Genomic DNA, 25,419 nt, shown 5'->3' with positions numbered 1-25,419 from the left:
TACTAAACAGGTTATTCCCTGACTAACTCACAGGACGGCTAAGCCGTTTACCTGCCCCCCACATACAAAAACCACACAGGCTTAACACAGCACTTACTTTTCTACGACTGCTCGGAGACAGAGCACACCATCTGCCTCCTTCTACTCAGCAGCCTCGATCAGATTAACTGATCCTCTCTTATACCCTGCCCTGGCCCCAATTCCTAATTACTGCCCAGGTGCAGGTGATAATTAAATAAGAAAACAGTTAAATTAAACCATGTCCCGGCCCAGCCAGGTAGAGACCACGCACCTGCGACGAGGGACCCCACCGGTTTGTCAGGGGCGACCGGAATAACAACCGGGGCACTGGAGGCTGCAGCAGCGGGCAGAGGTCTGCAGCTGGGACCCAGTGCAGCGACATCCGATCACCCAGGGGGAGCGAAGCAGTGACCAGGGGGAGCGTAAGTGACGTCTGGGAGCAGCGCAGCGACGTCTTGGTGTTTGGGAGGAGCGGAGCAGAGAACCAGGTGGAGAACTGTGACCGCTTCTGCCGACTCCTGGGCTCTAGGTCTAGTGAAAGGAGGTCCAGGCCAACCAACAGGGTGTCCAGGAGCGAGGGGCGAGGGACCGCACGCAGCTGTGCCGGACTGAACCGCAGGGGTGGTGGTCGGGGCTGTGGTGGAGGCGGGCTCTTTTCCTCCTCCCTTCTGGGCTCCGGAAGCGGCGGCTCCTTCCCTCTGGGCTCTGGAAGCGGCAGCTTCTCCCCTCTGGGATCCGGAAGCCGCGGCTCCTTCCCTCTGGGCTCTGGAAGCGGCGGCTTCTCCCCTTCTGGCTCTGGCGGCGGCAGCTCTTCCCCCTCTGGCTCGGGAGACTGCGGAGCTACCCTTGCCTGCTCCCACTCCTGGAGCAACAGCTCCAATTCGGTTGGCTCCCGCTCCTGTCTCTTCAGCGGTGCCAACCCCATCTCTCTCACCCATCTCTCCAGCTGCTCCTTCTGAGATGCGGCATTTCTATTGATCTGCTCGATCAAATTCCATAAATCCATTTTCTGGGTCGTAGGGGCGCCCACACTTTCTGACACCATATGTGTAAGACTCGCACCACTCACGGGTTCGTGCCCCTTTAAAAATACGACCCAGTACACACAGGAATGGATTTTCCTGCGCTGACGATCTATATTTTTAAGAAACACAAAAATGAAACGAACACAAAACAAAACCTAACTCCGTTTTGGAGCGCTTACTAAACAGGAAATTGTGTCAATATTTGGAAGACTTGGGTTTTTCTAGTTTAACAATAACACAAATTTACAAATTAGGAAGAAAACTGAAATAAAATAAAAAATGGTATAGTATTCTTAAGATTAATTGCAAGTCTGTTTCAAAACTCTTTTCAAAACGTCCGCTCTAGTGCACTGGGGTTTGAGATCTGTCCTCTAAATCACTGCAGGAAGAGCGATAAAAAAAACAACAAAAACTACTTACTCTTTAACAGCTGTGAGTAGTCACTTTCTTTTCCAAACAGTTTAATATGTATCCATCCAGGGTTGGCATTTTTGCAGATCCAATATTGTACCAGGTATATCCTGGCAGCCAAGGTGTGTTTTATCAGATAACCACAGTCCTCTTTCTAGTTTAGACAGTGTTATTCTACCTTTCTGTATTTCAGACTAAAATCCTTCCAAAGTAAATCCCTGATATGTGTATTCAAACAAACGCTTATGAAATACTTTTGCACTGAGGAAATGCTTAAAAATTAAAAAAAAAGTTTACTTTATTATGTCATTACTCCTCCAAACTCAATTTAATTATTATTTTGTTATTTTTCAAGGGGGGAAAAATGCACATTTGCGACATTTGAAAGTACAAAAAAGGAATGATAAATTGCTTCATAAACTAAAGAATTCTTCATTAAAAAACAATGTTAAAAAAAGAAACACTGAGACATTGATAAATCACACCCAGTGTTTTTCTTCCATTCTAACTTCAAATAAATTAATTTGTATGGGGGAAGCTTGTTTATTCCTACAAGCATTTTTAAAGGCAATTTGTATGGGTCGTAAGTGCAGGGGTTTTGGTGAAGCCTTAGATGTGTGGCTGAATGGGTACAGTTGATCGGTTTATTAGTCAAAAACTTAAACCAAGCTCGATTTAAAACATGAAATTACAACATGGATAGTCAGTATAAGAGTACACTTCTAATGTATTATTGTTAACATTGATACAACAATAATAGTGATGCATACCAGAAAATGTGCTTCACAACGCAACTATGTGCAGAGAGGATGTTGAACTGCACTTAAAGACTGTTCATCCATCACCCTCAGAGACAATGTGCAGCTCAGGTTAGCGCTGCCAGGGGGATTCATATCACATTCTAAACTGACCCCTAAAACCGAGACCTACACCTTTACTCGTCTTATTTAAACAGGATTCACCTACATGAATCATTTTTTCTAGTGTCTGGGTAGCTCTGTGACGGCTCACTGGAGTTGCTTAACACGCCTGTCACAATAGCCATGACAGCAAAATGGATGAGAGTAGGATAGCTTTACCGTAGCTCTTTATTTTAATATGCATTGGAATTCTCAATTTAATTAATATATTTAGAATGTTATTTAAAGCTCTCCACACCCAAGCCGGTTCGTAGAAGCTACTTGCTGTAAGGAACTGCTGGGTAGTGATGTCATTGCACTGTATATATATATATATATATATATATATATTATACTGTATAATATATATATATATATATATATATATATATATATATATATATATATATATATATATATATATATATACATACAGTATAGTGGCTCCACTGTCGGATACAATAGAGAGCATTACATACAGGACAAGCAAGGTTGAGCGCAACCATGAAGTTATCTACATACTGTAGCACCATCAACTATGCTTAAGACAGTACAGTGCAGAGGCACACAGCAATTACTGTATGAAACTATTAACCATCAGTGGTGAGATTTTTTTTACCTATTGGGGTCACTGTCAGGAACCACTGAGAAGGAAGGTCAGTCCTTAGCATAATATAGGGGGTAGAGACAGGTGATTTAAAGTTTGTGTTTCAAATATCTTTAAGAGGTTGAAATTGATTAATAAAACCAAATTAGATTTGTTTCTGTTTAAATCTAAAATATGTTTGACCACCCTAAGATTAGTTATCTCCCTTCTTGGCAATCAGTATTTTGCTATTAATTGAGTCTGTATATGCATTAAGAGAATTTAACGGACACTAAATACTCTTTGCCTTCGGATTTCTCTGCCATATCGATGACGAGCTATTAGTATGAGCACCATTGTATGTTCTAATAGGATCTGCGATGAAAATTGCTACCTACTGTCGGGCTGTGCCAGCCCTGCGAAAGTTTTATGAAACCCGTTTTTTTAGTCATCGTAAATTGCTTTTATGAAACAGGCCCCAGGACTGCACTAACTAACACTGAGCAAGGGAGGTGCAGCTGCTATTTCCCATATTACAACTGTACAAAATTAGAGTGCAACACATGCAAAATATCACAAATAGTATCTTAACAAGTTGTAGTTTAAGCAGCTGAATATGGGAGCAACCAACATGCTCCTAAAGTGGCACCCAACAATTGGATTTGGCCATTGGCTCCTAATGCAAAAACAAAACTGCGCTGCAATTTAACAATGTAAATGGTTAATATGACATTTTGGTTGTTTTTTTTTGTTATTGTTATTGCAGTTGAGACTGTAGCTACAAGTTATTGGCCTTAAAAACTTTTCCTAAAGTTTATTTGCTTAAGGACACACAATATTGGCATGTCTTTGAATGTGTTTTTTTTTTTTCTCACCATTGGTCCACAATTATTAAACACCTCTTAATTATAGCAGCAGATGCTGGAGTGGATGAACCTGAAGAATCAAATGCCTCATTTCCAGGTTAATTTTTCCACTGCCTCTGCCAGCAGCAGATGTGTGAGTCCCCAGTGCTCTGCAGCAAAATACTTATAAAATCCTAACAGGTCACCTGTGTCACAAACAATATTTCAGACACAACTGTTTCACCTGATAATAGGAGCCACAAATACAAATGGCAAGCTGTAAATACAATGTGGTGTGAATGAAATGCCATCATTTTAAATAGCTTTTTCTCTTCTTGTAGTCCTTGACACTATACTAGTAGTCATAAATCACCATTCCTGTTAATTATGTGCACTATGGCTCTGAAAGGGGGAGTCAAAAATGGACTTATTGTACAACATTAAAAAAAAAAAAAAAACACAATTAAGAAATTTGCCATTTCTTGAAATAACATCTCACTGATGGCTGTTCCGACAGACAAATAGACATTACATACAAGTTTTTTGGCTGAATTAGCAGATAGGACTGACACTGTAGATTTAAGTTGAAGTGCATTCATGAGGCAACAGGAGATGTGGGGGGGAGGGGAGAACTGTTCCCAGTAAGTGCTTGTAGCTGACCTTGGGCGTATTGAATATAGTGGCTGAGCAGATTGATGATAATGCCATATGTTTCAAAGGTCCCATGTTTGAATCCTGGTCCCAATGGACCCTTCACGTGTTGCTTTGCCCCTGCTTGGTGGCACATCTACTGCATTGTAGAAGGGCCTTCCTCCAGCACTCAGCGAGCAGACAGTCACACTTGTCCTCCCATATAAAAAGGGCGCTCTTTGGCTGGGCAGTCATGGTTATATATTGACAGGTGAAGCCTGTGCCCTTGTAAAGTTGTGTCCTTCCCAGCAGGAGGATTGAGCAGAAAAACCTGGAGGCTGTCAATTGAGTTTGAAATGGGAGGAGAAGGAAGAGGGGGGAGTCCAGCTTCTCCAACGCTGTTTGTTTTTCAAACACAAGATAGTAGGTAACAATCTGTTGTTATTTTGTACTGTATCTACAGTAATCACAGCAATCAATTATTATTATTATTATTATTATTATTATTATTATTATTATTATTATTATATATTATGTGAAAAATGAAATTATTATCTGTATCGCTGAAGGTAAGATTGGTCAAATTGAAAGGTCAAAAAGTATTACCTATATTATCCACAATATTATACAAGGCATATATATATATATATATATATATATATATATATATATATATATATATATATATATATATATAGTAAGATAGACAGTCAGATGTATAACTGTATACTCACTGCATTCTATGGATAAAGATTGACTTTAACAGCTGCATCTAAACTGACTGAGACACACAATATTAAAATGGTACAGTGCAAAATAGGACAAGAATATTTTTGCATTCATCTTCAGTTTCCTGTGATGGAAATAATATGCATGGGATAAGCAATGAAAAGAAAATGTAATTTGGGCTACGATTTTTTCATGAGCAAGAAAAATTCAAGTGATTAACTAACACGGACTGCACGCTTAGCTTCAAGACCCTCGTCTTTGTGAAAAACAGTGGTGTTATTTTTTCCCTAATGTTCCCTACATTTAGAGATTAAATCTCTCACTGCACAAACCTATTTGGAAAAGGAGAGAAGGTGAAAAGGATAATCAGCACAGCCACTGGTCCGTGTTTCCTAAACGCTTTCAACAACATTACTGTGCACAGGCATAACATTTGCGGCAGGACCTTAAAAAGCTGACATTTAGCATGACTTTTTGGAAAGTGACACCCTCATATTTTCTTGTAGGATATCATTAAATTTCAACTGCCCTATGGCAGTGCCATTCCATTAATAACCAATCCAGTGTGTCACTGTGCTTCCCCCCTTTGAAATAATGAGTTGTGCTTTGCTTTAATACATTTAAACATATTCTCAAGGCCAAGGGAAGATAGGAGTGCACAGATGGGCACAGGGAGAAAAAAAATAATGATTTATAAATCCTTAACCGCCTGAGATTGTTGGGCGCAAAACAAAATAACACTCGTAAAATATTAAACAATCCCAGCAGTTCACGCAAAGCTTCATTAACAGAATTTGACTATTTATTGCTGTTCACAGAGCCCTTAGGCAACAAAGGGCTTGTGTTTGATCAGTGCAATGCAAACTATTTGGAGAAAAAATAGGCCTCCTGCTAGCTTAGGAAACACTGTTTTAAACTTCCAAGGAGCACAAAAGAACTTCTGTTTTAAACACACTTTCAAGAATAATAAAATTGATTGATTTGGTTATATAGGATTGATAAATTAAAGAGCAGTATATGGTAAGGTCACAAAAAATATTCCACAAAAACAGTTAATAGCTTATTCCTAAAGGTTTTTTATTGATTACTTTCTAAACAATTTATCTCATTGGTGTTTCTACAAAAGACACACACACACACACACACACACATATATATATATATATATATATATATATATATATATATATATATATATATATATATATATATATATATATTGTATTACTACTATGTCAAAATTAGATTTTCCAAATACAGTAGTCCGTTGCATATCCGACTGCGATGGGACCAGAATAAGGGCGGATGTGTAAATCCTGTTTTAAATACCATTATACACAGCTGTAACAATTACTATATTCACACAATTATTGTTTTGAGATTCAGCTTTTATTTGGGAGCTCCCATAAATTCCTTGTTTAGAAATATACAGGGTATTAATGCTTGTGACAGGGTAGCCATCTGCCGTGTAGGTGCATGCATTCGCTGCTGAGTCACAGGCAGGGTATCAAGATGGTGGTTAAAGTCGAACAGGATTTATTTACATAACAACACACTGAACAGTTCACGTGACACTACCAGCAATGATAGCTCACAGAAACATACATAAGAACATAAGAAAGTTTACAAACGAGAGGAGGTGACACCCTATCCTGACACTTTATATACAGTCGTAGTATACTCTATGAAGCCAATCCAGATTTACCATCAAACTTTTTCTTATATGAAGTGTTTCACCAATGTACAGATAAAAAGAACAAGCATTGCATATTTACTGCTGATGGCTATTCTTAACCACTAATAGCTTTCCAATGTAATACAGTGGAATCCAGGTTCATTTGTCTTGCTGGCGTTTCATATTTCACTGATATCCATAAATAAAAAAAGTTAATATGTAACACTATGTTTGTGAAGTACCTTTTGTTATCAATTGCTATCATGTATGAAGATACATTTAGAGATAATCCCACTCATACCAGTAAAACATTTCTTTTGAAGGTGAAATAGGTGCACACAAAACGGGCAATGCACTTTAACCAAATAAAGACACTTTTAGCTATTACACTGTATGTTAATCAGAAACTAAAGGGGTTACATGGCAGGGTGGAAGACATCAGGAAGCACTGCACCTCTAGACAGGCTGTCATTTTAGTGGACAGAATATCGATATTTCTTAACATTTCAAGGACAAAATATTGCTTTTTTACTGCCTCTGTCATATTTATTGCATGAGAAGGGTCGGGCTGTTTATTTGCTTTAAGTCAGCATTTTTTGTCACTGTGATGTCAAAAATGCTGAAAGAATTCCATTAACCCTCAAAAAAGCTGTAAGGCTTGTGTTACTGGTTGTGATCTAAATGAAGACGACGGCATAAAATCCCATTAGTCTCCCTAAGACCTGTAACGTAAAAAACAAAACAAACCCACAGCACTACCTGAGTTATTCTGCTAGCACATCTGATTGAATTTACTGTTGTGAGAGAAAAGAGAAAAAAAAATCCATGACAGTTAATTTAGACAGTAATGACTTTCTGCAACACTGTCAGTATTGCCCATTCTAGTTCCACAAAAGGTTGCTACCCTTGGTAGAAATGTAAAGCTTGTTAGTGAATTGTTTTCTATTGGGATTTGTAAATGTGAAACGAAAGAATGTTGTAATATGTGTTCTGCATATGCCATATGTTTATCTTTGCTGCATAACATTATTTGTGAATATTATATACTTATAGGGGGTATTTATTTGATCAGTTTCTTTATGTTATAGATTTGTTTACAAAAAACAATGTTTATGACATGCATGAGTATGTATGTACCATTCTGCACAAAAGGTTAAAAAAAAGGCTACATGTTTTTATTCATATGCAATAACCTCTAACACAAACATTGTACAGAATTTCAGCTGTACTTGATGGGGAGTAGTGTGTAAATAATTTGATTAATTTTCTCTGCTTACAATATGCTGTTACCCAATACAATTTCAGATGTCTCTCTCTCATCATTTTAGTCGATTATCTTTTTGTCACACAGTTCTTTTCTTCTGTATTGTTCATCAGCTAATATCTAAAGCAATTAGAATGTGAGCCTGGTCAGGATAGAGTCTTTGCCACCAGGCCCTCTTACATTTTGCCACTTCCAGTGAACACCACCAAATATTTGCAGCTGAGGAACATTTGGTTTGGCTTAAATTAACATTTCTCAGCAGTCAGAAGTCATTAAGCCCTGCAACTGATTCGAAGCAATTCTTCCATTCCAAAAGAGACACACTAGGCTAACTGTGAGGATATATATATATATATATATATATATATATATATATATATATATATATATATATATATATATATATATATTAGCTCAAAGAGCCAGCTGTCCTACTCATCATTATTATTCATTACTCGTTTGTAATGAATTTACCATTTAGTCACTTATTTAAAAAAAAAACAAGATATAATGCTTAAATGTGTAATATATTTTTTTACAGAGGTTACAGCTACAGGGTTATCATAAAAAGTAAAAAGACACAACATACCAGTCAAAAAATAGATTAATATAGAGTTTTTAACCCTAAAAACAATGCATCATTCTAGGGTCACGGGGTTACTGAGTAAATGTAACATGACATGATTGTGTGATTCATTGAGTTAATGGATTCTGACCCCTTTTTAGTACAGTGTACAGTGGTACTGTCTTAGAAGGCCTACCGACAATGAAAGAAAACTATATATTTCACAAAGTAAAGCTTTGACAGAATAGTTCTCTGGACTTATTACATTTTTTTTTTTTTTTTTTTTTTTTTTAATGTAAGGTGAAGCTTGTTAAAAAAACATCAATAAATGTGAACTCACACTGCAAAATTGCATCTATGCTGAAATGTAACAATACGATGTCCAATGCCATGTTTCCTTATCCCTACTTGGGGAATGTGAAGAAGGGCCAGTATCATTAAGTATTACTAAGGGCCATATAATCAGATGCAATGATGCACAGCTAAAGGCTTCTGTATCAGTATTTTATTATTCAGTAATGCTGGTCATAAAATAAAGACGCCTCAGGATCCTTTCCACTCTTTCTTGTTTGACTGTTTAGATTGCCAGGTCCTAGAAACACAACCTGCCATCATGCACTTTCTTTCTCTGGAGAAAGTGAGAGGATGAGACAGGCAAAGACAGTTTCGATAAATTGCGTCTTCTAGTCTTAGCCTACAATTCAGACCCGTAATATTTTCAAATGCTGTTCGCTCCAACAGCACTAATTAACAAGTCATAAAAAAAAAAATCAATGTCCCCAGTTAAATAGAGATCTTCAATTATCAGTACCAGCAGCACTTGCAATAGGCTAGTCTTGAGGTTGACATGGGTCAAGGGTTTTAGAGATGGAGAATGAATACAGTTTTAAATTTAAATCTGGAGCTACAAAACACGTTCTTCTATCTAGCTTCTAGCAATGGAGGCCAATCCATCCTCTTTTGGTTCACAAAAATACTTAAGGGTTTAACCAGAGTATGTGTTAAACGTGTGGAAATCTGTTTTGATAACATTATTCATAACATTAGCTTTGCAGTGCTTGAATTAATAACACTCCATTTACAGAAAGAAGAAAGCTGCCGTGGTATCTCCAGTTAAAGAGATTAATTTTTAAACACCTAATTGACAGGCAGGGGTTAGGGAGGATAAGCAACATATTCTCTCTGCTGCTGCAAAGTCAAGGTGACTGGAATACAGGCAGACTGACTGTTTTAAGCAAGGAGAAATGAAATACTCTTCTAAGGAGTTTTCTTTTGGGGGCTTTCACTTATATTGAAAGGATTTGCAGTTAAACAGTATAAAAGGAAAAATACAAAAAGAAGGGGTTGGAATGCAAATGTTTTTTTAATCAGAAATTACTCACAGAGTACACTACATGTCTGAACGATCATCAGAGCTTTGTATCCAAATAGAATTTAAAAAGGTTCCAATTTGAATTGCACAATTGCTGGATCGTGATTCTCCAATAAATATTAAGCAGTGTTACTAAAATGTCACAAGGCTATCACCACTAAGTAAAGATGCCCAGAATACATGGGACTTGATGGAAAACCATCACTATATAAATACTGTATAAACAAGATGCAGGGTGCATACTGTAGATTCTCTAGACACCCTGGAATCAAGTCTTCTAAAAGCATAATGATTATTTCAGGGTCTGAAAATAAATGGGTTTATTTAACTGTCACGCAAGATCTCTATACATTTCATAAAAATATAACTCATATCAATATGAATTTAAGAACGATGTTCATATGCTCTGCTAAGATGCCTCGGGAAAAAAATAATTTCTTCACATAATGCTTGTTCTATCTGTTTTATATCTGACAAAAAATAAACAACGTCGACTTAAGCTCCAATAGACATTAGTCCAAATATTTTTTTTTCAAAGATGATTTATACTGTAGTATATTTTGCAAAATTATTAAGTTATGCAACAATAGATTTCAGAGATACAAAATGTTTTCAGAAGTTATAACTAATGTCACACCAGTTGGAGTCTTGTTTAATGCATGAATGCATTAAAACAATATGTGCAAAGGGTCTAAACGAACAAAAAGGGATTTCCTTTTAACACTGCAGAGACAGCTTAAACACAACCAAAAACAGATAGCCTTAATTGGGGCAAGAAACCATCTTTCACATACTGTACAGCATACTGTATTGATCTCCAATGACATGCTATAGAACAGTTGCTCAAGGAAGAAGTACCTACAGTTTAAAAACACACATGATAATTCCTGTTCCAATGAGCAAGACAAAACCATTCTTTACTGTTAGTCTTGTTCTAGCAGAAAGTCTGGAGGGAATATAGTGCTGAAAAAGACAGCAGACAACATTGCTCAAAATGTGAGTGAGTATTTGGCTTGGGATCACATGTTGGTTTCTCTTTCTGAAAACTACTTTGTATTTAATTGAAGCAGCTAAAAAAGCAGTCACATTTTATTTTTAACATATAGATAATTTTTTGTTACTCCATCCAAGCAGGTACCCCTCCATTTTATCACACATTACTGAAGTTGTCATTTTCGTCATTATGGTCAGTTTGACTATTCAAATGATTTCCCAGCACTTTAACAGCCATGTGCTGCTTAAATCTTGGCAAGATATTGTTTCCTATTCCACCCATTTATTGAGTAGCAACGTATAAAGACACTGGTAAAGTTTATTTTTATTCCTACTATACATCATAAATGATTGCACACAGTACACATTGTATCCCTGAAAATTGTAGTAATGTCAGCTAATCTCTTTGTTTTTCTGGCACACACAGATTGTGTTTCATCTACTGTCTTATTTTCCATTCCCTACTGGCTTGTACAGGTACTTTTCTTCTGTACTTATCCAGAGTGGTTTGATAATAGGCTTTTCTGAAGGGTTCTTTGTATTGTCAGCGCAATTGGATACATTGTGCTTCAAAATGTTATGGATCCTGGTGGGTTAGTTTAACAATACCTATAGCTTTAAATGCAGGTTTTGAGTTGTTGACAATATTTTTATTTTCTTGAGTTGTTGTGATGTTTTTGGCAGCCTCAAATCCAGCACTTCACAACAGAAGACATGCACAACGATTGGAAGTGAAATTGTGCTATATATCGGCAGCAACAGTACCTGCTGTTCAATCAGCTGACAGAGACATGTACAGTAGATACTGATCTTTATATTGTGATATAGCTGTGCAAGTATAATTTATACTTAAAATGACATTCTTCATGATAGTATCTCCTTTCAACTTTGTGCAACCAGGACGTCATTATTGCATTCTGTGGGCCTTATTAGTACCTCAACAAAAAAAAAAATTAAAAACATGAAATGCGGCTCTATTAATACATTTACTTAACTTGTTACATAAACACCATGGCCCCACAAACCCTGCTTTAAGGTCATGTTTTAGTGTTACAATTAAACATGTTTGCAGAAACAGCACATTGACAAAAGTCAATTAGATATGATATCTGTCAGCCTTGTAATTTGTATATTTTTAGATATAAGGGGCTCTATATAGATATAACTTGCTGTAAACATTACGAAATCAACTAACAAATCGTCCTGTCTTGCAGGTATTACAAGACCCATACTGGATTTGACAAGTAAATAAACGTAAATAAAAAAAACACATCTATTTTATTGGTTACTTTAACATGGCATCAAACATTAATCAAAACACACAGTCATCCTAATTTGTCTATTCCATACATTTGTATTTACTGATAATCCTGTTCTCCAGCTAAAAAAATAAGTGGACTGGGTTATCAGCTGACCAAATGTTTTGTTGAATGCCTTCATAAGTGTTATGGTTTTGCACTTAGTGGGCTAGTTTCTTTTTTAGGGTTAATTCACCTGTAGCAAAAATCTATGATGAAACAACATGTATTCCTTTGTTAGGACATCACTGTAGGGTATTAATACTGATGCATTATTAACATTTACATTTCCTTTATGAACTAGAACTGTAAAGCCCTACTCACTTTCAAAGCCTGACGCTTTTCTACATTCAAATGCAGTATTGCTATTCACTTGTTCATCAATCACTGTAGCTGTTACTCACTCTTTGGTCACATAAAGGACAATAGATTTGTAACCAGATGCCTTTGAGAATTATTTGAAAAATCAGTTCAAAGTTACACATTTCACTGCATATTTGTGTTGTCTTTCTCATTTCACCAAGATGATAATTTGCTTCTGAAGAAGGGGATTGAGCACAATGACAGCATGCCAACACTCTCCAAGGAACAAACTGCAATTTCCTGTATACACCGTATCAACACAATAACGTGTTCTGTCTGTGGGCCCTGCAAATAACTGCAGATTGCAAATGAAAAATGACAAAAGACGTCATGCTTTCAATGCGTACAAACCTACAGTACAACTTTTTCTGCACAACTTCTGCACAGCTAACTTCTTCCGTTCAATTAAAAACCCATTACAAATTATATGTTCCAGTCTGCCAGGGCTTTTATGTAGCATTGCCAAGGTCATGCCCCCAATAGTCATATTTTGTTTTCAAGTGTTTAATTCAAATTCGGATGTTTCTAAGGAAATAAAGGAAATACCAAGGTCCCTTGCCGTTGGTACAGTATGACTAAATGGCTAGTAAATGAATAAATCATTTGGCATCTGTTTCACACCGCAATCCTGTTATGTTCGCCCAGTAAAGAGAAGATTGAAATCTTGGTTTACAAAGTTCTGCAGGATCTAAGTCACTTTGTTTAACCTTTACACTAGAAACGGGAAACATTATCCCTATCAAACCAAGCATGTTTAATTAGTATGTTCTGTATGCTGAATACATTAAATAAAACACAGCATGGTGTGCATGGTATTTTCATGGAAATGGGGTGTACATCTAAATTTAACCTATTTCAATATTACACAAAATTGTACACTTTATGACAAACCAGCTATCAACAAATACACAATTTACTGTCTAATTCCAATTACAGTGGTATGCTAAGATAATACAGCATAGGATTATCAGAATATGAAATAGCTCAGAAACAATGGCAAGTAAAACTGCATTTCATGATTTTATTTCTGTAAAAAAAGTGTTGCTTCTTAGCAGGATAAAAAAGAATTAAAATGAATAAATAAAACACTTATATTTGCATGTTATTTTAATAAACATTAAACACATACAGAAGGCAAATACTTTATGATACATCACCAGTAGTGGAACATTTCACCTTCACTGAAGAACAATAATACATTATTAAATTCACTTTTCTGCTCAGTAGATACACTTAGCTGACCACAGCAAATTCATTCTCTGTCTGATCCTTACAACTTGGCAGAAGAAAACATTCTGTCGCATTTAAGGCATTTTAAAGATTAAAAAAGCACTCTCTTTTCAACATTTTTAAAAGCATTCTTTCGCAAAATATGATTAGCAGCTCCTGGTGTCACGCAGTGGATCGTTCTCGAAGAACGCATTTCCAAATGAACTCATTGTCCTAAAGGAAGAGCATCTTTTCTGCATCAGCAAGATTTGTGACATGGATTTCTGTATTTGATTGATCCCACATTGCATTATTTTTGTCTTACCTTTTTATTCCAACACAACATTTTCCTAGTTGTTTGATCACACACAACTTGAACTGCCATAACCTCCGCTTTTTCTGTGTCCTATGGTGACTGAGCCTGAGTTTCATTAGATCAAAGTCAGTAACTCAGCATTGTAAGAGCTTCAAGTTTGAAAGGAGACACAGTATTCTTACTAATAAATAATATACAGAGCACACTGGAAACTGACACACCTGTGTTTAACATTTCAACATTACAAACAGGTGAACTTAAAGACTGATCCCTCTAGAAACAATACTCTGTTATTAGTAGCAGTAAATAAAACTTTACTGTGGTCAGCAGGTGGTCCTTTAGAAGTCACAGTTGTGGGTAGATGGATAGGTTGCCACAACAAAAAAATATATATTTGTACTACAGCATGTATCATATCAGTGATCAACAGTAAAGGACTGAATGTCAACTTTTAATGTTTTTTTTGTTTTTTTTTAATAATCCAATCTAATACAGTTGTTAACCTTCCAACGTCAGACATAAAAAAATAAATTATACAAAAAAAAAAAAAAAAAACATTGATTCACTTCACAAACCCATCATATACTATTTGATGTTCAGAAAATGTTGCATTTTGTGCTGGGAAATGTAACAGTGATGTTATAAAAATATTGCTAAATATGTGTTATTTGTAAATATTACAGATTAATTATGCACATGGGTATGATTTAATCATAGCAGACACAATATACAGTTCCTTCTTAAGCGTGTTATTGTGTTTCTCAAAATACCTTGTTGAAACAAAATAACTTCCTGATATATCTGATCGCAGAGCTCCTTCAGTTTTGTTCCACAAAGCTCAATGTTCTTCCTCAGAGCATGTCAAAAATAAAAATAAGAACACTAAGCTAAGTGTATCTACAAGCTACTTAAAGGCTTTCCATCTACCAAACATATAAAAAAAGTGATCTCATGGCACCAAGTGTCTTTTAAAGTCACACTCTGTTTTTGGTTAACTGCGCACTTCTGTGCAGACTTCCGGCTTTTAAGGAACGAAGTGCGTTACAGTGTAACACAACTGCAATGAAAATAAAACCCAATGCCATTGTTAAAGTGAAAGAATGCCATCAGCACAAAGAGCAAGTTCAAAGCCAGTCAGACGTGTCATATTTGTTTATGATGTGACTATGACAGGATTTTATATGAAAACTGTTGATTTGTCAGCTTAGAGTAGATCAAACACTGTGTGTATAAATAGCTTCACATGAATATATGAATGAGTTTGAAAAGAGGGTTATATCGAAACTGAAATACATACACTAGGTCTGTTTAAGTAGAAGCAACATCTTTAAATATAATATTACTTCTAGACCTAATACACAATCAAGTCTTTTTTTCCAATTATAGATCAGATTTTGTATGTATTAGTATATTCAGACTCTAGAAGGATTTGGTATATGTAAGATATGTACCATTTAATACTACATTATATGAATCATATGTGATTCCATTTTTTAGTGACTGACCAGCTGGCAAGTGGTATTGCTGCGCCAACACTTAATCATTCATATGAGTACTTTGTAGGACAAGGACTGAGCCCGATTGGAAATAGCTCCAATAACATTTTGCAGTTAAAACATACTTACAGTCTTCGTGACATTATAGATGCTAATATTAACTACTGACATTAACAATTCATATATGAGTTGCTTACACCAGAAGTTAAAAAACAAACAAAAAAAACAAAACACTAATAATTAACTTGTCTAGTTCATGTAATCTGTCAATTCTGTCATTATATAAATTTTATGAAACAGCACTTATATTAAGAAATCCACCATACCACAAAAGGGATTTCTGAAATATTTAGAACATTTTTTCAGCACCACCTGTAATTCATCTGAAAACCCATTTTGAATAACGTTGCTCACGTGTTTATAAAGTGTGTGTCTTCAAGCGATTTATCTACATGCTCTTTGTATAGTAATAAAGCAAAACAGCCTTGGAGCAAAACATTCTTGGAAATTAAATTCATAACCATTTTAACAATTGACTTTCCCCTTGTACTGACAAATATAAAAATGTACATGCATCAGCATTTATTCTGCAAGCAATACTGCCTACACACGTATACTGTAATGTTCACGTTGGCTCATTGAGCATCACTTAAAACTCTGCTTAAGATGTCAGATACATTTTAGGCAAATGCCACACAAGTCAGTCACAATTATTATTATTATTATTAGTTATTTCTTAGCAGACGCCCTTATCCAGGGCGACTTACAATTGTTACAAGATATCACATTATACATTATTTCACATTATACAGATATCACATTATTTTACATACAATTACCCATTTTTACAGTTGGGTTTTTACTGGAGCAATCTAGGTAAAGTACCTTGCTCAAGGGTACAACAGCAGTGTCCCCCACTGGGGATTGAACCCACAACCCTCCGGTCAAGAGTCCAGAGCCCTAACCACTACTCCACACTGCTGCCAAAGAGCAGATGTAACAGACTTTGACATACAGGTCTACAGTAATACCAGATGCTCCTTTGGGAGGTGCTTCCTTGTACTAGACTGCACACATTTGTGGTGCTTTACACAGAACAGTCACAAGCGAGAACTCTATCAGCCATTCTGAACACAATTTGCTGTTGATTTTTACTGCTGACTTTCCTGAAGGAATTAGCCATCAGAGATGGACCACTGCTCCATTTACCCTACTCTACCCTGTACTAACTGTACATGTGCACGTCAAACTGATCTTTGTGGAGTCCCTTACTGCCAGCAGGAGATCACTAACGTGCAAACACACCCAAGGGCACAGGGCATTTAAGTGAATAGAGTGTATAAGAGGACAGTACATCTTTGAATCTTTCATCAGTACAAAGCTACTCTCATAAGAACGAGCATACTGCATTTAAAAACAGGACTAGTGAGTCCCTTTGCAGAGGCTTGCCCTTGACAGATCGTAGGTCTGTTCTATTTGTTTTGATACTAGCGGTTTTGTAAGGATTGTGTTATACTGTCGGTGTCTGTGTGTCTGTGTGTGTGCATGTGTTATTACAACTGCAAACATCACTGCAATAAAGGAATCATTTCAACATGGGTCTGCATATTGGATTTGTTATAGTTCTGGGATAAAAACATGCAATGATTGTACAGAATAAAAAAGAAATGACAAGATGCAATGTCAGGGAGAACTGATTTTACTAATTCTTGTCTGAGATCAACAGAATACCCAAGTGGACCAGTAAAACACAATACACGAAAGTGCCAATAGGCTGTAGCCCACTACCTACAGTGGTAGAGATGGTAGTCAGGTTTTGTTGTACTCAACGTATTTCCTGTATAAGAAAAATAAAACTTGCCTGTAAAAGCATTAACTATTTACAGCTGTGTAACAACAAAAGGCTTTTAAATCCATCCTGTCTTTGTCAGCCCCCTGCTGTTTTCATGATTGGACACATGTTAAAAGTCAGCATTGATGTATTTATTTATTTATTTATTTATTTTTAATTATTATTTAAATTTACTTTGCTTGCGTTTTCTAGTCTAATGAACATATAATGAAATGTTTTCTTGGAAAATCATTTAAACACTTTATTTAAAACTGACAAAGGTAATGCAAGCATCACAGGCCCTGTAACAGCAAAACAAATTACTGCACAGTAAAAGATAACTTGTCAACCTAGTGAGGCAGTTATCTTGTCCTTGATCTACAAAAAAAAAAAGAACTGATCTGCCTTGCCCATTACTCGTGAACAGTGAAGCACCAGAGTGTATGTGTTGTAGCTAGAGCTGTTTTGCATGTTTAGTCACAGATGATGCAAGAGACAGCTTATTCCTGCCCTATAAATTATTGTTATACTGCACACTGCATTGAAAGTATAATGCACACAATTAATGTAATGCTCTGGCGAGTCCATAAAGATCAGACAAGTGGAGAAATATCATTAAACCATTGGAATGTTATCTAATTTGTCTAAGCAAACTGATCCGATGAACGACCCTAATTAAAAAGTCTGACATAAACAATGCATGGATTGTAGGCCTCTCTTTAACAATGAAACACATTTATTTTATTAATCGAATGCATCATGTATCATATCATTACAGTTCTATATATATATCATTAATTTTATTTCCTTCACTTAAGCCTTTTATTGGGATTACTTTAGTTATTAGTTGTTCTAATGTATTGGTTACCTCTAGATCTCGCTGTACAATCTCTCTTATCTCGCTGTGCATGTTATTCAAATTGCCTCATTTATTATGATAGCTTCCCCATGTAAATTGTGCTGACTGTTCGCCCTTGCACAGTCCTCATTAGACTAATGAAAACCTTCAAACGAAAAAACTAAACAACCTGCCAAATAAAGGTCTGAGGTTATTATGAAAATTACAACTCTGGGAGCTGGGAGAAGCTCTGTTCATTAATTCATGCTCAGCAAATTGCTAACTAATTTAGTTGCACTCCTCTGCATTAATGGATTATTTTATAAAAATGTTTTTCACATCCTGAGACCTCTGGTGCACGCTTTGGAGGGCCCTGAATTCTAATCAACCTGAGCGACATATTAAGAATTTAGTATCTAAATAATAATGGGAATGGCATATGGATGGAAACAATATTAATAATCCCTTGAAAGGGGCTTTGGGCTCTCTAGTTCAACTGTCAATTTCAGGGTGGTTAAATATAATGTACACTGTTAATACGTTAGAATTGAAGCACACGATTTTTTCGGGCAATTAAAAAAAATGTAATAAATGGGATAAACGCATAAGCGGTTTTATTTATTTATTTTGGTAAATTTAAACCTAGACCCAAGAAATTACAGTGGCACTTGCGTTAATTATTATTTCTTGAGACCTTTCACACCACAATCTAAAAAGGTCCAGGACCATTCCAGGAGTTGATGTCGTGCCAGTTGGGAAAACATGACCAAAAAAGAGGTTTCATTGTCAGTTTTTCATAGACATAACTCAGCTGAGAATACTAAGGTGTATTATTTGCTTGATTTTGTGTTGAAATCATAGCAATCTAGAGGCTGGCTTGAGTGTATGTCCAGTTTTCCCCATGTCACTTAATGGAACAGGGTAAATCATTACATTTTTATGCTTCAGTGTAATGTGTTATAACAGTAGGATGTTTCCTCTAACAGCCAACCCTAACTACTTATATTAATCTAAAACTCTCAGGTGGAAGAACTAAACTCACTGATTTGAACGAAAAGTGTCTTTTCTGACGACTGTCCACTACCTGTTTAGCTGCTAGTTTAATCACATGAACAATTAAGAGTCAGAATGCTGGCAGGTGTTAAATTCAAATGTCAGAGAGAGCTTACCTTTTTCAAGGTGTATTCTTTTTGCTTCATGGCCCAAGTCATGGGTAGCGAGATCTCCTTCCTTGGGGCCGGGCACTACATTTGGTGACAATCCCATAAGTGTCTGGTTCATGGATAGTCCATTCTGATGCACAGCTGTAGGAACAGATGTATATTATTTTCACACCTTCACATTCTACTGTATAGCTACACTTACCAGATTTTTTAAAAAATGCCTCATTTTAAAAGCATTGATTTTTATGCTGAGTCTAATTGTTTTCTACTTCAAACAACAATTTTACCTGTTTCTATTTTGTTTCAGCCCTTTCGACTTAGGTTTTACTGCAAAGGAAGGATTGGTCAGAACATAAGAATTCAATTGTAATGACTCTTAAAATCCAATAGGTGTTTTATTAAATCAGTCTGATGTGAGTGGCATAGCCTATAGGAATGATGGGATGATTCCAAATGTGTTAAATAAAGTTTACTTTTTCAAGAACTGCAGAATAAACTTTTTTTACTTCTTGGCAGCAATGTATTACAAATGTTTAAGAATGTATTTTAAGAGTTGCTTAGTAAGTTTTTTTTAACTGTGGCAGTGCTTTTCAATCTGTTGGAGGATAAGGAAAAAAAGTAATACATCCGGGCCATCTGGGTCTAAAATGCACTATTTAGTACACGTTTCAAATAACACCGTGTAACAAATTATTATTTTTTTTTTTGTTCCTGGGTAGTAAGTGTTATTTCCTAATTGCTTATGCCTCAAAAGTATAGAAAATGGCTATTATTCCCCACAAACTTTGCTTTTGTGACCAGGTCAGTGATATTTTGAAATTTACCTATTTTCCAGAACATTCCAGATAGATTCAGTGCTGAGTAAACTTGGAGTAACTTCTAGAACTTTCTAGTAATATAAATAGTAGTATAAATACAGGGGCCTTAAGCCCACCAGTTCAGTTTAGTTCCAGCTGCCTAAGTGGATACATATCTGCATTTTTCTGAGATGGCATCAAGGTCATAGGAGACTTCAAAATGGTGGCATTCCTGATGGGTCTCCAAGGCGGTTTTATCAAGTTTCCCTGCTATCTTTGCCTTTGGGACAGCAGGGACACCAAGGCGCACTACCACAGGCGGGACTGGCCACAGCGGACTGAGTTCTCTGTGGGGAGGAACAATGTCAAGTGGGAGCCACTGGTGGACCCCCCGGAAGGTGCTGATGCCACCACTGCACATCAAATTGGGCCTTATGAAACAATTTGTCAGAGCTCTAGATAAGGAGTCGGCAGCCTTCAAGTACCTTCAAGACTTCTTCCCTAAGCTGTCTGAGGCAAAGGTCAAAGCCGGTGTCTTCGTAGGACCACAGATAAAGAAGATCCTGGAGTGCAATGAATTCCCCAAGAAGCTCACTAGTAAGGAGAAAGCAGCTTGGAACAGCTTTGTCGCAGTGGTTCGGGGCTTCCTGGGCAATCACAAGGCCGAAAACTATGTGGAGCTGGTTGAGACTCTGGTGAAGAACTACGGCACAATGGGCTGTAGGATGTCCCTCAAAGTCCATATCCTTGATGCTCATCTTGATAAATTCAAGGAGAACATGGGAGCGTACTCGGAGGAGCAAGGCGAGCGCTTCCACCAGGATATACTGGACTTTGAACGCCGCTACCAAGGACAGTATAACGAGAACATGATGGGATACTACATTTGGGGGCTGATTCGTAAAGTGATTTACAGTATAATCGTAAATCTTGAAAAACTACTCACTTCTAAATCTTTTGTAGTCATTTTTGTATTACTTTAGTATAAATACATGTTAATTTGGATTCATATGTTGTTTTTTTCTGACTTTATGTGAACGAAAAGACACAAATTCACCCGTTTTCTCATTGGAAATAGGTAAATTTCAAAATATCACTGTCCTGGTCACAAAAGCAAAGTTTGTGGGGAATAATAGTCATTTTCTATACTTTTGAGGCATAAGCAATTAGGAAATAACACTTACTACCCAGGAACAAAAATTGTGTTACATAGTGTAATTAGTACATGTTCTAATTTGACTTTAGTACGTGTTGTAATTCTAATTATTACACATACTAATTTGGCCAATCAAATCACTGAAAATGAAATGAGAACCAATCCATTTGAAGAAAATAGTATGTGCAATAATAATTCAATTAAAAGTCACCTTACATCTGCCATTCCCGCCCAATTTGTGGCGGTATATGGACTTGACATTGGATAAAGTCTAGTGAAAGATGCCCCTTCTTATACACAGCTCCGCCCCCATATGTAAATCAGGGGCAGAGCTTGCACACTTTATGCCGCACACTTCGGACCAATGGGAGCAGACACAGACGGGCCCAATCACAAGGGAGACACAAACACACACACTCAGGCTAGAATTACACACACACAGGTAAACACAGTGCCGGCAGAAAATAGAGCGGAAATCACAGATACAGTGGGTAAACACATTAGAAACTGTGGGAATAAAGGGAGGGAAACATAAATGCACAGGTTATACAGTATTCTGATTGGTCCAAATCAAATCAATACGTTTACTAAATATTTGAAAAACGTACTAAGTAATGTGTTTTCTACACCAAACCGAGTATATATATATATATATATATATATATATATATATATATATATATATATATATATAGACGTGCTCAAATTTGTTGGTACCCTTACAGCTCATTGAAATAATGCTTCATTCCTCCTGAAAAGTGATGAAATTAAAAGCTATTTTATCATGTATACTTGCATGCCTTTGGTATGTCATAGAATAAAGCAAAGAAGCTGTGAAAAGAGATGAATTATTCTACAAAGATATTCTAAAATGGCCTGGACACATTTGTTGGTACCCCTTAGAAAAGATAATAAATAATTGGATTATAGTGATATTTCAAACTAATTAGTTTCTTTAAGTAGTATCACACATGTCTCCAATCTTGTAATCAGTCATTCAGCCTATTTAAATGGAGAAAAGTAGTCACTGTGCTGTTTGGTATCATTGTGTGCACCACACTGAACATGGACCAGAGAAAGCAAAGGAGAGAGTTGTCTGAGGAGATCAGAAAGAAAATAATAGACAAGCATGGTAAAGGTAAAGGCTACAAGACCATCTCCAAGCAGCTTGATGTTCCTGTGACAACAGTTGCAAATATTATTAAGAAGTTTAAGGTCCATGGAACTGTAGCCAACCTCCCTGGGCACGGCCGCAAGAGGAAAATCGACCCCAGATTGAACAGAAGGATAGTGCGAATGGTAGAAAAAGAACCAAGGATAACTGCCAAAGAGATACAAGCTGAACTCCAAGATGAAGGTACGTCAGTTTCTGATCGCACCATCCGTCACTTTTTGAGCGAAAGTGGGCTCCATGGAAGAAGACCAAGGAGGACTCCACTTTTGACAGAAAAACATAAAAAAGCCAGACTGGAATTTGCTAAAATGCATATTGACAAGCCACAATCCTTCTGGGAGAATGTCCTTTGGACAGATGAGTCAAAACTGGAGCTTTTTGGCAATTCACATCAGCTCTATGTTCACAGACGAAAAAATGAAGCTTTCAAAGAAAAGAACACCATACCTACAGTGAAACATGGAGGAGGCTTGGTTATGTTTTGGGGCTGCTTTGCTGCGCCTGGCACAGGGTGCCTTGAATCTGTGCAGGGCACAATGAAATCTTAAGACTATCAAGGCATTCTGGAGTGAAACGTACTGCCCAGTGTCAGAAAGCTCTGTCTCAGTCGCAGGTCATGGGTCCTCCAACAGGATAATGACCCAAAACACACAGCTAAAAGCACCCAAGAATGGATAAGAACAAAACATTCGACTATTCTGAAGTGGCCTTCTATGAGTCCTGATATGAATCCTATAGAACATCTATGGAAAGAGCTGAAACTTGCAGTCTGGAGAAGGCACCCATCAAACCTGAGACAGCTGGAGCAGTTTGCTCAGGAAGAGTGGGCCAACTACCTGTTAACAGGTGCAGAAGTCTCATTGAGAGCTACAGAAAACGTTTGATTGCAGTGATTACCTCTAAAGGTTGTGCAACAGAATATTAGGTTAGGGGTCCCATCATTTTTGTCCATGCCATTTTCATTTGTTTTATTATTTACAATATTATGTTGAATAAAAAATCAAAAGCAAAGTCTGATTTCTATTAAATATGGAATAAACAATGGTGGATGCCAATTACTTTTGTCAGTTTCAAGTTATTTCAGAGAAAATTGTGCATTCTTCGTTTTTTGTGGAGGGGTACCAACAAATTTGAGCACGTCTGTATATATATATATATATATATATATATATATATACAGCTCTGGAAAAAATTAAGAGACCACTGCAAAATTATCAGTTTCCCTGGTTTTACTATTTATAGGTATGTGTTTGGGTAAAATGAACATTTTTGTTTTATTCTATAAACTACTGACAACATTTCTCCCAAATTCCAAATAAAAATATTGTCATTTAGAGCATTTATTTGCAGAAAATGACAACTGGTCAAAATAACAAAAAAGATGCAGTGTTGTCAGACCTCGAATAATGCAAAGAAAATAAGTTCATATTCATTTTTAAACAACACAATACTAATGTTTTAACTTAGGAAGAGTTCAGAAATCAATATTTGGTGTAATAACCCTGATTTTCAAGCACAGCTTTCATGCGTCTTGGCATGCTCTCCACCAGTCTTTCACATTGATGTTGGGTGACTTTATGCCACTCCTGGCGCAAAAATTCAAGCAGCTCGGCTTTGTTTGATGGCTTGTGACCATCCATCTTCCTCTTGATCACATTCCAGAGGTTTTCAATGGGGTTCAGGTCTGGAGATTGGGCTGGCCATGACAGGGTCTTGATCTGGTGGTCCTCCATCCACACCTTGATTGACCTGGCTGTGTGGCATGGAGCATTGTCCTGCTGGAAAAACCAATCCTCAGAGTTGGGGAACATTGTCAGAGCAGAAGGAAGCAAGTTTTCTTCCAGGACAACCTTGTACTTGGCTTGATTCATGCCAAATCTGCCCGATTCCAGCCTTGCTGAAGCACCCCCAGATCATCACCGATCCTCCACCACATTTCACAGTGGGTGCGAGACACTGTAGCTTGTAGGCCTCTCCAGGTCTCCGTCTAACCATTAGATGACCAGGTGTTGGGCAAAGCTGAAAATTGGACTCATCTGGGGGTGCTTCAGCAAGGCTGGAATCGGGCAGATTTGTCTTTGTGAAGGACGCATGAATCAAGCCAAGTACAAGGTTGTCCTGGAAGAAAACTTGCTTCCTTCTGCTCTGACAATGTTCTCCAACTCTGAGGATTGGTTTTTCCAGCAGGACAATGCTCCATGCCACACAGCCAGGTCAATCAAGGTGTGGGTGGAGGACCACCAGATCAAGACCCTGTCATGGCCAGCCCAATCTCCAGACCTGAACCCCATTGAAAACCTCTGGAATGTGATCAAGAGGAAGATGGATGGTCACAAGCCATCAAACAAAGCCGAGCTGCTTGAATTTTTGCGCCAGGAGTGGCATAAAGTCACCCAACATCAATGTGAAAGACTGGTGGAGAGCATGCCAAGACGCATGAAAGCTGTGCTTGAAAATCAGGGTTATTACACCAAATATTGATTTCTGAACTCTTCCTAAGTTAAAACATTAGTATTGTGTTGTTTAAAAATGAATATGAACTTATTTTCTTTGCATTATTCGAGGTCTGACAACACTGCATCTTTTTTGTTATTTTGACCAGTTGTCATTTTCTGCAAATAAATGCTCTAAATGACAATATTTTTATTTGGAATTTGGGAGAAATGTTGTCAGTAGTTTATAGAATAAAACAAAAATGTTCATTTTACCCAAACACATACCTATAAATAGTAAAACCAGGGAAACTGATAATTTTGCAGTGGT

At 37.0% G+C, this 25,419-nt stretch overlaps 1 protein-coding gene across 8 annotated transcripts in view; it reads right to left on the bottom strand.

Annotated features, from left to right (window-relative positions):
* The window catches only part of LOC117406002 (dachshund homolog 1-like), a 253,072-nt gene that overhangs the window by 111,852 nt on the left and 115,801 nt on the right, over positions 1–25,419 (bottom strand). For all 8 annotated transcript variants that reach the window (XM_059030265.1, XM_059030264.1, XM_059030266.1 and 5 more), the window contains one exon: positions 19,536–19,670. In XM_059030265.1, the coding sequence (XP_058886248.1) occupies positions 19,536–19,670 (135 nt within the window). The remainder of the gene's footprint in view (positions 1–19,535; positions 19,671–25,419) is intronic.

Source organism: Acipenser ruthenus, chromosome 9, assembly GCF_902713425.1.
Source record: "Acipenser ruthenus chromosome 9, fAciRut3.2 maternal haplotype, whole genome shotgun sequence".
Lineage (NCBI taxonomy): Eukaryota > Metazoa > Chordata > Actinopteri > Acipenseriformes > Acipenseridae > Acipenser > Acipenser ruthenus.
This window is presented reverse-complemented; position numbering and strand designations above follow the sequence as displayed.